This window comes from Engystomops pustulosus, chromosome 6, assembly GCF_040894005.1.
Source record: "Engystomops pustulosus chromosome 6, aEngPut4.maternal, whole genome shotgun sequence".
NCBI classification, from domain to species: domain Eukaryota; kingdom Metazoa; phylum Chordata; class Amphibia; order Anura; family Leptodactylidae; genus Engystomops; species Engystomops pustulosus.
The window spans coordinates 173,525,627-173,540,016 of NC_092416.1; the positions used below are offsets into that span (position 1 = coordinate 173,525,627).

At 38.3% G+C, this 14,390-nt stretch overlaps 1 protein-coding gene across 7 annotated transcripts in view; it reads right to left on the reverse strand.

Moving 5' to 3' along the window:
- The window catches only part of AATK (apoptosis associated tyrosine kinase), an 84,177-nt gene that overhangs the window by 12,341 nt on the left and 57,446 nt on the right, over positions 1-14,390 (reverse strand). For all 7 annotated transcript variants that reach the window (XM_072112484.1, XM_072112483.1, XM_072112485.1 and 4 more), the window contains 4 exons: positions 11,896-11,983; positions 11,224-11,357; positions 2,594-2,678; positions 893-1,014 (listed from right to left, as the gene is read on the reverse strand). In XM_072112484.1, coding sequence (XP_071968585.1) covers positions 893-1,014; positions 2,594-2,678; positions 11,224-11,357; positions 11,896-11,983 — 429 coding nt within the window. The remainder of the gene's footprint in view (positions 1-892; positions 1,015-2,593; positions 2,679-11,223; positions 11,358-11,895; positions 11,984-14,390) is intronic.

Below are 14,390 nucleotides of genomic sequence, written 5' to 3' on the forward strand. Positions count from 1 at the left end.
TCGTGGGGTAGTAAAAGCTGTGAACAGTAGTGCATTATAATATAGACAGTTTGGGCAGTAGCCCGGGGGCCCAAGCTTTCTAGGGGGCCCATGGCCACCCATCAAATTTTATACTGAGAAGGACCTTCACCCATGAAATCCTCATACATCTGTTCCTGTTCTCGAAACACATGTACACAAGAGCCATTTCAGGACCTATTAAGGTCCTCTGCACGTCCTGAAAATGCAGATGGAAAGCAGCAGAAGGGACACGTCCTCTATTCCCCATGAATCCGATTCTAGTGCCGGATGTAGGAAGTTAATCCTGGACTTGTCGGGGCTATAATATCCATACAGCCCAGGGCACATGGTAGTCTTAATCTGCCCGTAGCTGTGAACGTATTGGCAGCTGCTACAGACAGCATACACACCTATATCATACATACATACATATGGCATTGCGTCTATGGGTTCCACTAAATCGACCCCCATTTTTTTGAGTTTCAAACAGGGGGAAGGTGGGTCTATCTAAATTTTGGACCCATTAGGATAAATCGGAGATCCGTGGAAGAATAAAGGAAGCATCGGACCCATAGACAACAAAAGTTAACAATTGTTTTGCATTATTGGGCAAATTATAGGAAGGGGGGTATGTAAGAAAGCTGCGCCCCTGTCTTGTACGATCCTTAGCTTATATGTGGTTACACCGCTACGTAATAAGTAAATTTTCAGGCTAGTAAGTGCGATTCGTGGGGGGGCCCCACCCAAGGAGCGAGCGTCGCGTGTTTATAAATAAACCGTAATGCAGACGGAGAGAGGAGTAGACAAGGAACGGTGCAGGTTGATGAGACATCATTGTGGAGGGCTCCACCCAAGACGGACAAAATAACAAGAGACAAACATCGCTCCCTACCAGATGTTACTGGCCTTGGTCTGATCCACCACCAGCAAGTTCCCATGTACTTCATCGATGAGCTCCGGTGCGATCCAGCGCAGCGGAACCCACAGCTGGTCCGACGTCACAAGGTAGTCATCCTGCAAGACACAAACACGGCCACTTACAGACACTTTTCAGCTTCCTCGCTGCCGCTGCTGCTTCTGCTTCCTACTACTCCCCCCCTCCTCCTCCTCCTCCAGGATCAGCAGACGTCTGATTCACCCTGACGGAGAGAGGTTACACTAAAGTCCCCTCCTCCCCGCGCTCCGAGATGGGAGACTGACTACGTCCCCTCCCCTTCCTTAATCTGGGCAGCCTGGTGCTTCCTCTGGCACAGGCCGGGGACAGCTGGCGAAGCGCCATGGTGTATGATTACAGAATACAGAATGTGTGTAACATGGTAACGAGGGAGAGGGGGGGGGGAGGCGTATTTCCCAGCATTCCCTTGGGGGTGACATAACGCCTTACGACGCTATAAGTGTCACTGAATCTATGGAATCGATTCGTCACGATGGAAGAGTCTTCACAGAGATGGCGGTGGATGCCGAAAAAAAAACTCTCACGTTACCAGACCGACTAATCTAAATGTTCGCTCCTTTTTAATGAAAATTGTGCCACAAATTTGTTGCATTTTTACACACGCTCTAGCAACGCTTTGACAAATGCCAAAAGTTCTTATATGTATTATCCGTGGCCTCCTTCCTTCTAAAATCAACATTTTTAGTATGCTAATGAGCCTGAAGAGCTTTGCGGTGTGTTACCAGAGCCCCTCCAGGCTGAAGCTTCACAGGCTTTTACACTGTGCAGAAGCACTTCCCCCTTCCCTCTGTGTGTGATTATGAAAACACGCAAAAAAAGCTGAAGTGCTGAGGGAGCAGTGAGAGTGGAAGACAGTGTATCAGCCTGTGAACAGCACAGAGGACATCTTGGGGTATTACCCATTAAAACAAATATAAGAAGATGATCACAGTCACGATATCTGGATTTATGACGACGTATAACTGGTTTATCACGCCTGATTTTGATGGTTGATTTTCTTTCAGATATTCAGATTTAAGGGGGACCTTCCACCACCTTCACTCGTTACATCCTTTTGCTTCACAAGTTCTGACAATGTTGCAATTTTTTCTCTAGCCCCCACCGGTCCGGAGAAATTACTGCTGTTATATACTTTGTATATGGTCAGGTAGGCGGTCCTAACAGTCCAGGACCACCCAGCTGACAGTAGAGAGCGGATATTGGATGCCTAAACTAAAAGCACTGATTGCAGGGGAATGGTGGGGGCTAAAGAAAAAATGTCACCGGTTCTGGAATCAGTGGAACAACACTCATTAAAGGATGGAAGGAGCGGAGGTGGTGAGAGGTCCCCTTTAAGGGGCTGCTATGTATTCTATGACTAATACCTATCATAGCCGCTGTATCCAGGATGCTGGCTGTGGGATTGTACTGTTAGCCCAGGATAACTGGGGTTAGTAGGACATTACAAGCTGCACTGTGCACAGCATATTCTGCCAGAGCCATGAGGAGGGAAGGAGACCTCAGCCTGTCACATCCACAGTCACTTCAATCAGAAATGGGCTGCAATACCACACACAAACTGACAAGACAAGGGGGCGCTGCTTGCAACACAAATTCCCCCGCACAAAAACGACATCAGTAAAAATGATACCTACTTACCCGATACTTGGAATGCGAAAGTCCGTAGTCTCCGATTTTCACAGTCATGTCAGCCGAAAGGAGACAGTTCCGCAGAGCGAGGTCACTGCGTGTGAGAGAGGAGAAAGAGACTCTGAGGGGCACAGGAACTAAGATAAGATAGAGCTAGTAAATGTCTCTCTCTCATTTATCTATCTCATATCTATCTCATGTCTATCTATCTATCTATCTATCTATCTATCTATCTATCTATCTATCTATCTATCTCATGTCTATCTATCTATCTATCTATCTATCTCATATCTATCTATCTCATATCTATCTATCTCATATCTATCTATCTATCTATCTATCTCATATCTATTCTATCTATCTATCTATCTATCTCATATCTATCTATCTATCTATCTATCTATCTATCTCCTATCTATCTATCTATCTCATATCTATCTATCTATCTATCTATCTATCTATCTATCTCATATCTATCTATCTCATATCTATCTATCTCATATCTATCTATCTATCTATCTATCTCCTATCTATGTATCTATCTATCTATCTATCTCATATCTATCTATCTCATATCTATCTATCTCATATCTATCTATCTATCTATCTCATATCTATCTATCTCATATCTATCTATCTATCTATCTATATATCCCATATCTATCTATCTCCTATCTATCTATCTATCTCATATCTATCTATCTATCTATCTATCTATCTATCTATCTATATATCCCATATCTATCTATCTCCTATCTATCTATCTATCTATCTATCTATCTATCTATCTATCTATCTATCTCCTATCTATCTCACATCTATCTATCTCATATCTATCTATCTCATATCTATCTATCTATCTATCTATCTATCTCATGCTTGACAAAGGCTGAACACAGCCGAAACGTTGCGGGAGGTGGAATAAACACCTTGTTTCTTCACAACTTTGGAGTGCTGCCGTTTTTCCTTATTTTGATATCGTTTAAACTCTGACTGGTGAGAGTTTGGATAGCACCCATTGTCATTTTTCACAAGGACTGTGCTGCTGTTTTTCTATATTTATCTCATATCTATCTATCTATATCATATCTATCTATCTCATTTCTATCTATCTATCTAATTTCTATCTATCTATCTCATATCTATCTATCTATCTATCTCATATCTATATCTATCTATCTATCTATCTATCTATCTATCTCATATCTATCTATCATCTATCTATCATCTATCTATCTATCTATCTATCTATCTATCTATCTCTTATCTATCTCATATCTATCTCCTATCTCATATCTATCTATCTATCTATCTCTTATCTATCTCATATCTATCTCCTATCTCATATCTATCTATCATCTATCTATCTATCTATCTCTTATCTATCTCATATCTATCTCCTATCTCATATCTATCTATCTATCTATCTCATATCTATCTATCTACCTCATATCTATCTATCTATCTCATATCTATCTATCTATCTATCTCATATCTATCTATCTCATATCTATCTATCTCATATCTATCTATCTCATATCTATCTATCTATCTCCTATCTATCTATCTATCTATCTATCTATCTCCTATCTATCTCATATCTATCTATCTACTATCTATCTCATATCTATCTATCTATCTCATATCTATCTCCTATCTCATATCTATCTATCTTCTATCTATCTATCTCCTATCTATCTCATATCTATCTATCTACTATCTATCTCATATCTATCTACTATCTCATATCTATCTATCTTCTATCTATCTTCTATCTATCTATCTATCTATCTATCTATCTATCTATCTATCTCCTATCTATCTATCTATCTATCTATCTATCTATCTATCTCATATCTATCTATCTATCTCATATCTATCTCATGTCTATCTATCTCATATCTATCTATCTATCTCCTATCTATCTATCTATCTATCTATCTACCTATCTATCTATCTATCTCATATCTATCTCATGTCTATCTATCTATCTCATATCTATCTCATGTCTATCTATCTATCTATCTCATATCTATCTATCTATCTATCTCATATCTATCTATCTATCTATCTATTTATCTCATATCTATCTATCTATCTATCTATCTCATATCTATCTATCTATCTATCTATCTATCTATCTATCTATCTCCTATCTATCTCCTATCTATCTCCTATCTATCTCATATCTATCTATCTCATATCTATCTATCTCATATCTATCTATCTATCTATCTATCTATCTATCTATCTATCTCATATCTATCTATCTATCTCATATCTATCTATCTCATATCTATCTATCTATATCATATCTATCTATCTCATTTCTATCTATCTATCTAATTTCTATCTATCTATCTCATATCTATCTATCTCATATCTATATCTATCTATCTATCTATCTATCTATCTCATATCTATCATCTATCTATCTCATATCTATCATCTATCTATCATCTATCTATCATCTATCTATCATCTATCTATCTATCTATCTATCTATCTATCTATCTATCTATCTATCTATCGATCTCTTATCTATCTCCTATCTATCTCCTATCTATCTATCTCATATCTATCTATCTCATATCTATCTATCTATCTCTCTCATATCTATCTATCTCTCTCATATCTATCTATCTATCTCATATCTATCTATCTATCTCATATCTATCTATCTCATATCTATCTATCTATCTATCTCATATCTATCTATCTCATATCTATCTATCTATCTATCTCATATCTATCTATCTCATATCTATCTATCTCATATCTATCTATCTATCTCTCTCATATCTATCTATCTATCTCATATCTATCTATCTATCTCATATCTATCTATCTCATATCTATCTATCTATATCATATCTATCTATCTCATTTCTATCTATCTATCTATCTCATTTCTATCTATCTATCTCATATCTATCTATCTATCTCATATCTATATCTATCTATCTATCTATCTATCTATCTATCTATCTATCTCATATCTATCATCTATCTATCAATCTATCTATCTATCTATCTATCTATCGATCTCTTATCTATCTCATATCTATCTCCTATCTCATATCTATCTATCTATCTATCTTCTATCTATCTATCTATCTATCTCATATCTATCTATCTATCTATCTCATATCTATCTATCTATCTCATATCTATCTATCTATCTCCTATCTATCTCATATCTATCTATCTCATATCTATCTATCTCATATCTATCTATCTCATATCTATCTATCTATCTATCTATCTATCTATCTCATATCTATCTATCTCATATCTATCTATCTATATCATATCTATCTATCTCATTTCTATCTATCTAATTTCTATCTATCTATCTATCTCATATCTATCTATCTATCTCATATCTATATCTATCTATCTATCTATCTATCTATCTATCTATCTATCTATCTATCTCATATCTATCATCTATCTATCATCTATCTATCATCTATCTATCTATCTATCTATCTATCTATCTATCTATCTATCTATCTATCGATCTCTTATCTATCTCATATCTATCTCCTATCTCATATCTATCTATCTATCTATCTTCTATCTATCTATCTATCTATCTATCTATCTATCTCTCTCATATCTATCTATCTCTCTCATATCTATCTCTCTCATAACAGTACCCGTCACATAGTGCCCTATAAAAGTCCCAGGCATGCGGTGCCCCTCATTACAGTGCCAGCCACACAGTGCCCTAATAACACCGTGCCCCCCTATTACAGTACCAGTAAATTGGTGACCCTACAGCTGTGCAGACAGAGTTTCTATAACAGTGGTGACCAATCAGTGCCCCCATCACAGTACCAGCCACACAGGACCCCACTACAGGTGCAGCCCCATAACAGTATCAATCAAACAGCTCCCCCAATAATGTACAAGTTATGCTGAATCTTTCATCATAAAACTGTAGATCAATCTGCTTCCCGTGACCTAGAACAAGATGTATCCGGATCAGGCTGCAGCGCTAGTGTGACAGATTGCTCCAAATCCTGTCCATTCAATTCTTTTTAATTTCGGGTGGAGCCCGACTCTAATCAGATCAAAACTGCACTGGAGAAGTTTAGCTGCGAGGTGCAATCACTCATCTCATTCCTAATTACATAACCATGACAAGAACAGACTGGATGGATGGATAAATGGATGGATAGATAGATAGATAGATAGATAGATAGATAGATAGATAGATAGATAGATAGATAGATAGATAGATAGATAGATAGATAGATAGATAGATAGATATGAGAGATAGATAGATAGATAGATAGATAGATAGATAGATAGATATGAGAGATAGATAGATAGATAGATAGATAGATAGATAGATAGATAGATAGATAGATAGATAGATAGATATGAGAGATAGATAGATAGATAGATAGATATGAGAGATAGATAGATATGAGAGATAGATAGATAGATAGATAGATAGATAGATAGATAGATAGATAGATAGATATATAGATAGATAGATAGATAGATAGATATATAGATAGATAGATAGATAGATAGATAGATAGATAGATAGATAGATAGATAGATATGAGAGATAGATAGATAGATAGATAGATAGATAGATAGATAGATAGATAGATAGATAGATATGAGAGATAGATAGATAGATAGATAGATAGATATGAGAGATAGATAGATAGATAGATAGATAGATAGATAGATAGATATGAGATAGATACATAGATAGATAGATAGATAGATAGATAGATATGAGACAGATAGATAGATAGATAGATAGATAGATATGAGATAGATACATAGATAGATAGATAGATAGATAGATAGATAGATATGAGACAGATAGATAGATAGATAGATATGAGATAGATATGAGATAGATAGATATGAGATAGATAGATATGAGATAGATAGATAGATAGATAGGAGATAGATAGATATGAGATAGATAGATATGAGATAGATAGATATGAGATAGATAGATATGAGATAGATAGGAGATAGATAGATAGATAGGAGATAGAGAGATATGAGATAGATAGATAGATAGATAGATAGATAGATAGATAGATAGATAGGAGATAGATAGATAGATAGATAGATATGAGATAGATAGATATATATGTGATAGATAGATAGATGGATATGTGATAGATATGAGATAGATATGAGATAAATAGATAGATAGATAGATAGATAGATATGAGATAGATAGATAGATAGATAGGAGATAGATAGATAGATAGATAGGAGATAGATAGATAGATAGATATGAGATAGATAGATATATATGTGATAGATAGATAGATGGATATGTGATAGATATGAGATAGATATGAGATAAATAGATAGATAGATAGATAGATAGATAGATAGATATGAGAGATAGATAGATAGATAGATATGAGATAGATACATAGATAGATAGATAGATAGATAGATATGAGACAGATAGATAGATAGATAGATAGATATGAGATAGATACATAGATAGATAGATAGATAGATATGAGACAGATAGATAGATAGATAGATATGAGATAGATATGAGATAGATAGATATGAGATAGATAGATAGATAGATAGATATGAGATAGATATGAGATAGATAGATATGAGATAGATAGATATGAGATAGATAGATAGATAGGAGATAGAGAGATATGAGATAGATAGATAGATAGATAGATAGATAGATAGATAGATAGATAGATAGAGATAGATAGATAGATAGATATGAGATAGATAGATATATATGTGATAGATAGATAGATGGATATGTGATAGATATGAGATAGATATGAGATAAATAGATAGATAGATAGATAGATAGATAGATAGATATGAGAGATAGATAGATAGATATGAGATAGATACATAGATAGATAGATAGATAGATATGAGACAGATAGATAGATAGATAGATAGATAGATAGATAGATAGATATGAGATAGATACATAGATAGATAGATATGAGATAGATATGAGATAGATAGATATGAGATAGATAGATATGAGATAGATAGATAGATAGATATGAGATAGATATGAGATAGATAGATATGAGATAGATAGGAGATAGATAGGAGATAGATAGATAGATAGGAGATAGAGAGATATGAGATAGATAGATAGATAGATAGATAGATAGATAGATAGATAGGAGATAGATAGATAGATAGATATGAGATAGATAGATATATATGTGATAGATAGATAGATGGATATGTGATAGATATGAGATAGATATGAGATAGATAAATAGATAGATAGATAGATAGATATGAGATAGATAGATAGATAGATAGATAGATAGATAGATAGATAGATATGAGATAGATAGATAGATAGATAGATATGAGATAGATAGATAGGAGATAGATAGATATGAGATAGATAGATAGATAGATAGATAGATAGATAGGAGATAGATAGATAGATAGATAGGAGATAGATAGATATATATGTGATAGATAGATAGATGGATATGTGATAGATATGAGATAGATATGAGATAAATAGATAGATAGATATGAGATAGATAGATAGATAGATAGATAGATATGAGATAGATAGATAGATAGATATGAGATAGATAGATAGATAGATAGATATGAGATAGATAGATCGATAGATATGAGATAGATAGATAGATATGAGATAGATAGATATGAGATAGATAGATATGAGATAGATAGATAGATAGATAGATATGAGATAGATAGATAGATAGATAGATAGATAGATAGATAGATAGATAGATAGATAGATAGATAGATATGAGATAGATAGATAGATAGATATGAGATAGATAGATAGATAGATAGATAGATAGATAGATATGAGATAGATAGATAGATAGATAGATAGATAGATAGATAGATAGATAGATAGATTGTTGTTATATCCCTGGTCAAGTGATGTCACACAGGTGCACAGCTTGTTATATCCTTGGTCATGTGATGTCACACAGGTGCACAGCTTGTTATATCCTTGGTCATGTGATGTCACACAGGTGCACAGCTTGTTATATCCTTGGTCATGTGATGTCACACAGGTGCACAGCTCATTAGAGTAATCAGAACTGTATGATATATAACTAGCTGTGCACCTGTGTGACGGGTGTGTGTTGGGGATGCTTTGCTACATTACCTAGTGTAAAGAGCATGGTTTTTGGAATGCACAGGGAATGCTGGGAGATTTCAGCTCTGTAGCCTGTAATTATGTTGAATGCAACGTTACACTATAAATACGTAAATACAATACACTGAATTTTAGTGTGTGAACGTACAGATCCTTTAAGATCTCTGCTTGCTGTCAGTGAGTGGAAACAAGTCTTACATCTTAAGCTAAGCGTTAGCTGCCATTGTATCCAAATATCATCATACACTGTAGAAAATGAGCGCTACCTAGTGGGCAACTTAGAAGGACACCAGTACTCACTGACAGCAAGCAGAGATCTTGACACTGCCGAAGAATTGAAACAGAAGGAATATCAGAAAGTTGCAAAATTTTGGAGGTACATGTGGTCAGATCCGTGGAGAAGAGGCGAGTCCGGAGCGTCCGATAGGTCGGGAGCAGTGAGTGCCGCCTGCAACAAAATCACTGATGCTGGAGCCTGCATGTCCCACTCATTCAGCATCAGGATATTGTTACAGGGGACAAACCAAGTGTCCAGAGGTGCACAAGAGGAAATGCAGAGTCTAAGGAGAGGGGGAGGGATAAACACAGGGGAGGGGGAGGGATAAGGAGAGGGGCGGGGATGAAGGGAGGGGAGAGGGATGAGGGGAGGGGGGAGGATGCCGAGAGAGGGGATAAGGAAAGGGGAAGGTGGATAAGGAGAGGGGAGGGTTATAAGAAAAGGGGAGGGTGGATAAGGAGAGGGGAGGGGGATAAGGAAAGGGGAAGGTGGATAAGGAGAGGGGAGGGTTATAAGAAAAGGGGAGGGTGGATAAGGAGAGGGGAGGGGGATAAGGAAAGGGAAAGGGGGATAAGGAGAGGGGATGGGGATAAGGAAAGGGGAAGGGGGATAAGGAGAGGGGATGGGGATAAGGAAAGGGGAAGGGGGATAAGGAGAGGGGAGGGGGTGAGATAAGGAGAGGGGAAGGTGGATAAGGAGAGGGGATGGTTATAAGGAAAGGGGAAGGGGGATAAGGAGAGGGGAAGGTGGATAAGGAGAGGGGATGGGGATAAGGAAAGGGGAAGGGGGATAAGGAGAGGGGAGGGGAGGGGGTGAGATAAGGAGAGGGGAAGGTGGATAAGGAGAGGGGATGGTTATAAGAAAAGGGGAGGGGGTGAGATAAGGAGAGGGGAGGGGGTGAGATAAGGAGAGGGGAGGGGGTGAGATAAGGAGAGGGGGTGATGGGAGAGGTAAGTAGAGGGGGGTGGTGAGGAAAGGGGGGGTGAGGGGTGGGAAAAAGAGAGCGGATGGGGAGGGATAAGCAGAGTGGAGGGGGGATGAGAAGAGGGTAGGGGTAGGAATAAGGGGGTTTAGGAGAGGGGGAGGATGAGGAGAGGGGAGGGGGAGGATGAGGAGAGGGGGAGTGATGAGTGGGGGGAGGAGGGACAAAAATACAAGTACTTGAGCAGTGAAGCATCTTCTCCTCTACAGCTGACAATGACTCCTGACCTGTGGGTGTAGTTATTCTTGTGCAGGTGCAGGAGTCCGCAGCAGATTTCACATCCCATGCGCTGCAGGGTCAGGGGATCGGGCGATGTGGACTCTGTGGCCGCACAGCTCTGGAGATATCCTTTCAGATCCCCCTGAAAATAAGAAGGAGTTGTGATCATTACAGGGGAAATCCGGGATACGACATTTCCAGGGCACTCGGGCAGGAAAGTCTCACCGGGCCCCTTGTTTATTACGCTCCAGCATACAGTGTGGGCCCCCAAAATATCATAAGTCCAATACATTACAGTGGGTGCCTAGTACAAATTTGGCATTGGGGTCCAGTAGCTTCAAGTTTATATACTGCAGTTTATAGTAGGTTTCTATTGTACCCAAAGTGCTTTATAGATAGATAGAACGATGAATGTAGGGAGCACGTCGGGAAAGTGCCTTTAATCCCAGCGCTGTGACACAGATATTAATATGCAGCAATTAGAAAGGTGTTTAAATTTGTTTTGTGTTAATTGCCTGGTGTGAAAGACACGACTGCAGCAGACACCTCAGGCGGCGCGCCCCGACTCGCCACACGCTGCTCCGTGTAACGTAACAGGAGGTAACCTACATTCTGGGTTACATAAGATGCCATCTATGTCTATCCACAGGCACGGGGTAAGGTGTCGGCAGAGCACTCACCAGGGGGCAGAATTCCATGACCAATAGATAAGGGGTGATCTCCGCCCACTGTGCCAGGCACTGGAGAAGGTTAGGGTGCTGCAGGACCCTGAAGAGACACAAAGCATAGATCTATGTGATGCAAGAGGTAGACAAAAATCAATGAACAAAACAGCGCCACACTTGTCTCTGGCCGTGTCTAGTACTGCAGCTTAGTCGTAGGCCCATTTGCTCCATTACCTCCATCCTGTATTGACAAGTATTATGTTACATTGATGTGGAATGGAGGAAGAAAGGGAGGAGTGAGAGAAGAGTCTTCTAAAGAAAGAGGCTGCTGAAGTTAAGAGTAAGTTTCTATCAAGTCCTTTCTTTGCATAAGAATAGGTCACTACTTCCCTATACTGTCCTGTGTGATCCTATGTGTCCTATGTGATCCAGCTGATGCTTCATAGAGAAGTGGTTTAATATTTAACACACGATAATCACAGTTTTTCACATATATGTATATTTTATTTTTAGAAAGCTCAACCTTATTATCTTTGGCAGTGTCTGGTAATTCAGCATAACCTCATATTGAGGCTGATGGAGCTAATAGTAAGTTTTCTATATAACCCCAAGTGCTTTATTCACATTAGTACAAGTCAGTACTTCTCTATCATGTACTATATCATCCTGCTTATGCTTCATGGAGAGAGTGGAGAGGCACTGGTGCAAACAGAGTCTGCTGGAGCTATTTATTAGTTTTCTATCTCACCCAAAGTGCTTTATTCACATCAGCACAGGTTAGTACTTCTTTATAATGCCATATACGACCCTGTTGATGGCACAGACACAGAAAAAGTCTGCTTAAGGTAAAGGTAAGTATTATATCTCACATGCTGAAGTTAATAGTATGTTTCCTATCTTCCTTCAAGACCAGATATACTGTAGTCTCGATTTTGTCCATTGCAGTGTCCCTTATTGCAATATGAGGTTATGCTGAATTACCAGACATTGCCAAAGATAATAAGGTTGAGCTTTCTAAAAATAAAATATACATATATGTGAAACACTGTGATTATTGTGTGGATATTGTAGTTATATATATGCAGATATTGGTGATCAATATATTCTAATCTATTACAACTCCATTATAATCATGGATTTTCTATTCATGTCTTATTTCATCCTTTTACCACAAGGGGGAGTCCTACGTTACCTCCTACAGAGTGGGGGGGGGGGGGGGGGGTGTAATTTCCCAATTCCATATAATAGAGAAAATATAAAAGAAGAATTGGCAATAAAATCTATGGGGGAGAGAACATGCGGATCCTTCCGCCCACATACTATTTATACACGGATCCAGGCGCGTGTGCGTGTAAATATAGCCAGGGTGGGCGTCATGATTATACCCCCGCCTGACTGCACCCGTTATATACTGATATTATGGGAGAAGGGGTTTCCTGCTTTGGGATAGGACCTCAGCTGGGATTGTCTCCCCCTCCTCCACGACTTCCTGGGGATGGAGGAGTCTCAGCAGCAGTTTCCTCTTGTAGGGGATTATAGTAATAAAACAAGGACCATCACTACATACACCCGGCACATACATGTATCATCACTACATACACCCGGCACATACATGTATCATCAGTACATACATACACCCGGCACATACATGTATCATCACTACATACACCTGGCACATACATGTATCATCACTACATACATACACCCGGCACATACATGTATCATCACTACATACACCCGGCACATACATGTATCATCAGTACATACATACACCCGGCACATACATGTATCATCACTACATACACCTGGCACATACATGTATCATCACTACATACATACACCCGGCACATACATGTATCATCACTACATACACCCGGCACATACATGTATCATCACTACATACATACACCCGGCACATACATGTATCATCACTACATACATACACCCGGCACATACATGTATCATCACTACATACATACACCCGGCACATACATGTATCATCACTACATACATACACCCGGCACATACATGTATCATCACTACATACATACACCCGGCACATACATGGATCATCACTACATACACCCGGCACATACATGTATCATCAGTACATACACCCGGCACATACATGTATCATCAGTACATACATACACCCGGCACATACATGTATCATCACTACATACACCCGGCACATACATGTATCATCACTACATACACCCGGCACATACATGTATCATCACTACATACACCCGGCACATACATGTATCATCACTACATACATACACCTGGCACATACATGTATCATCACTACATATATACACCTGGCACATACATGTATCATCACTACATACACCCGGCACATACATGTATCATCACTACATACATACACCCGGCACATACATGTATCATCACTACATACACCCGGCACATACATGTATCATCACTACATACACCCGGCACATACATGTATCATCACTACATACATACACCCGGCACATACATGTATCATC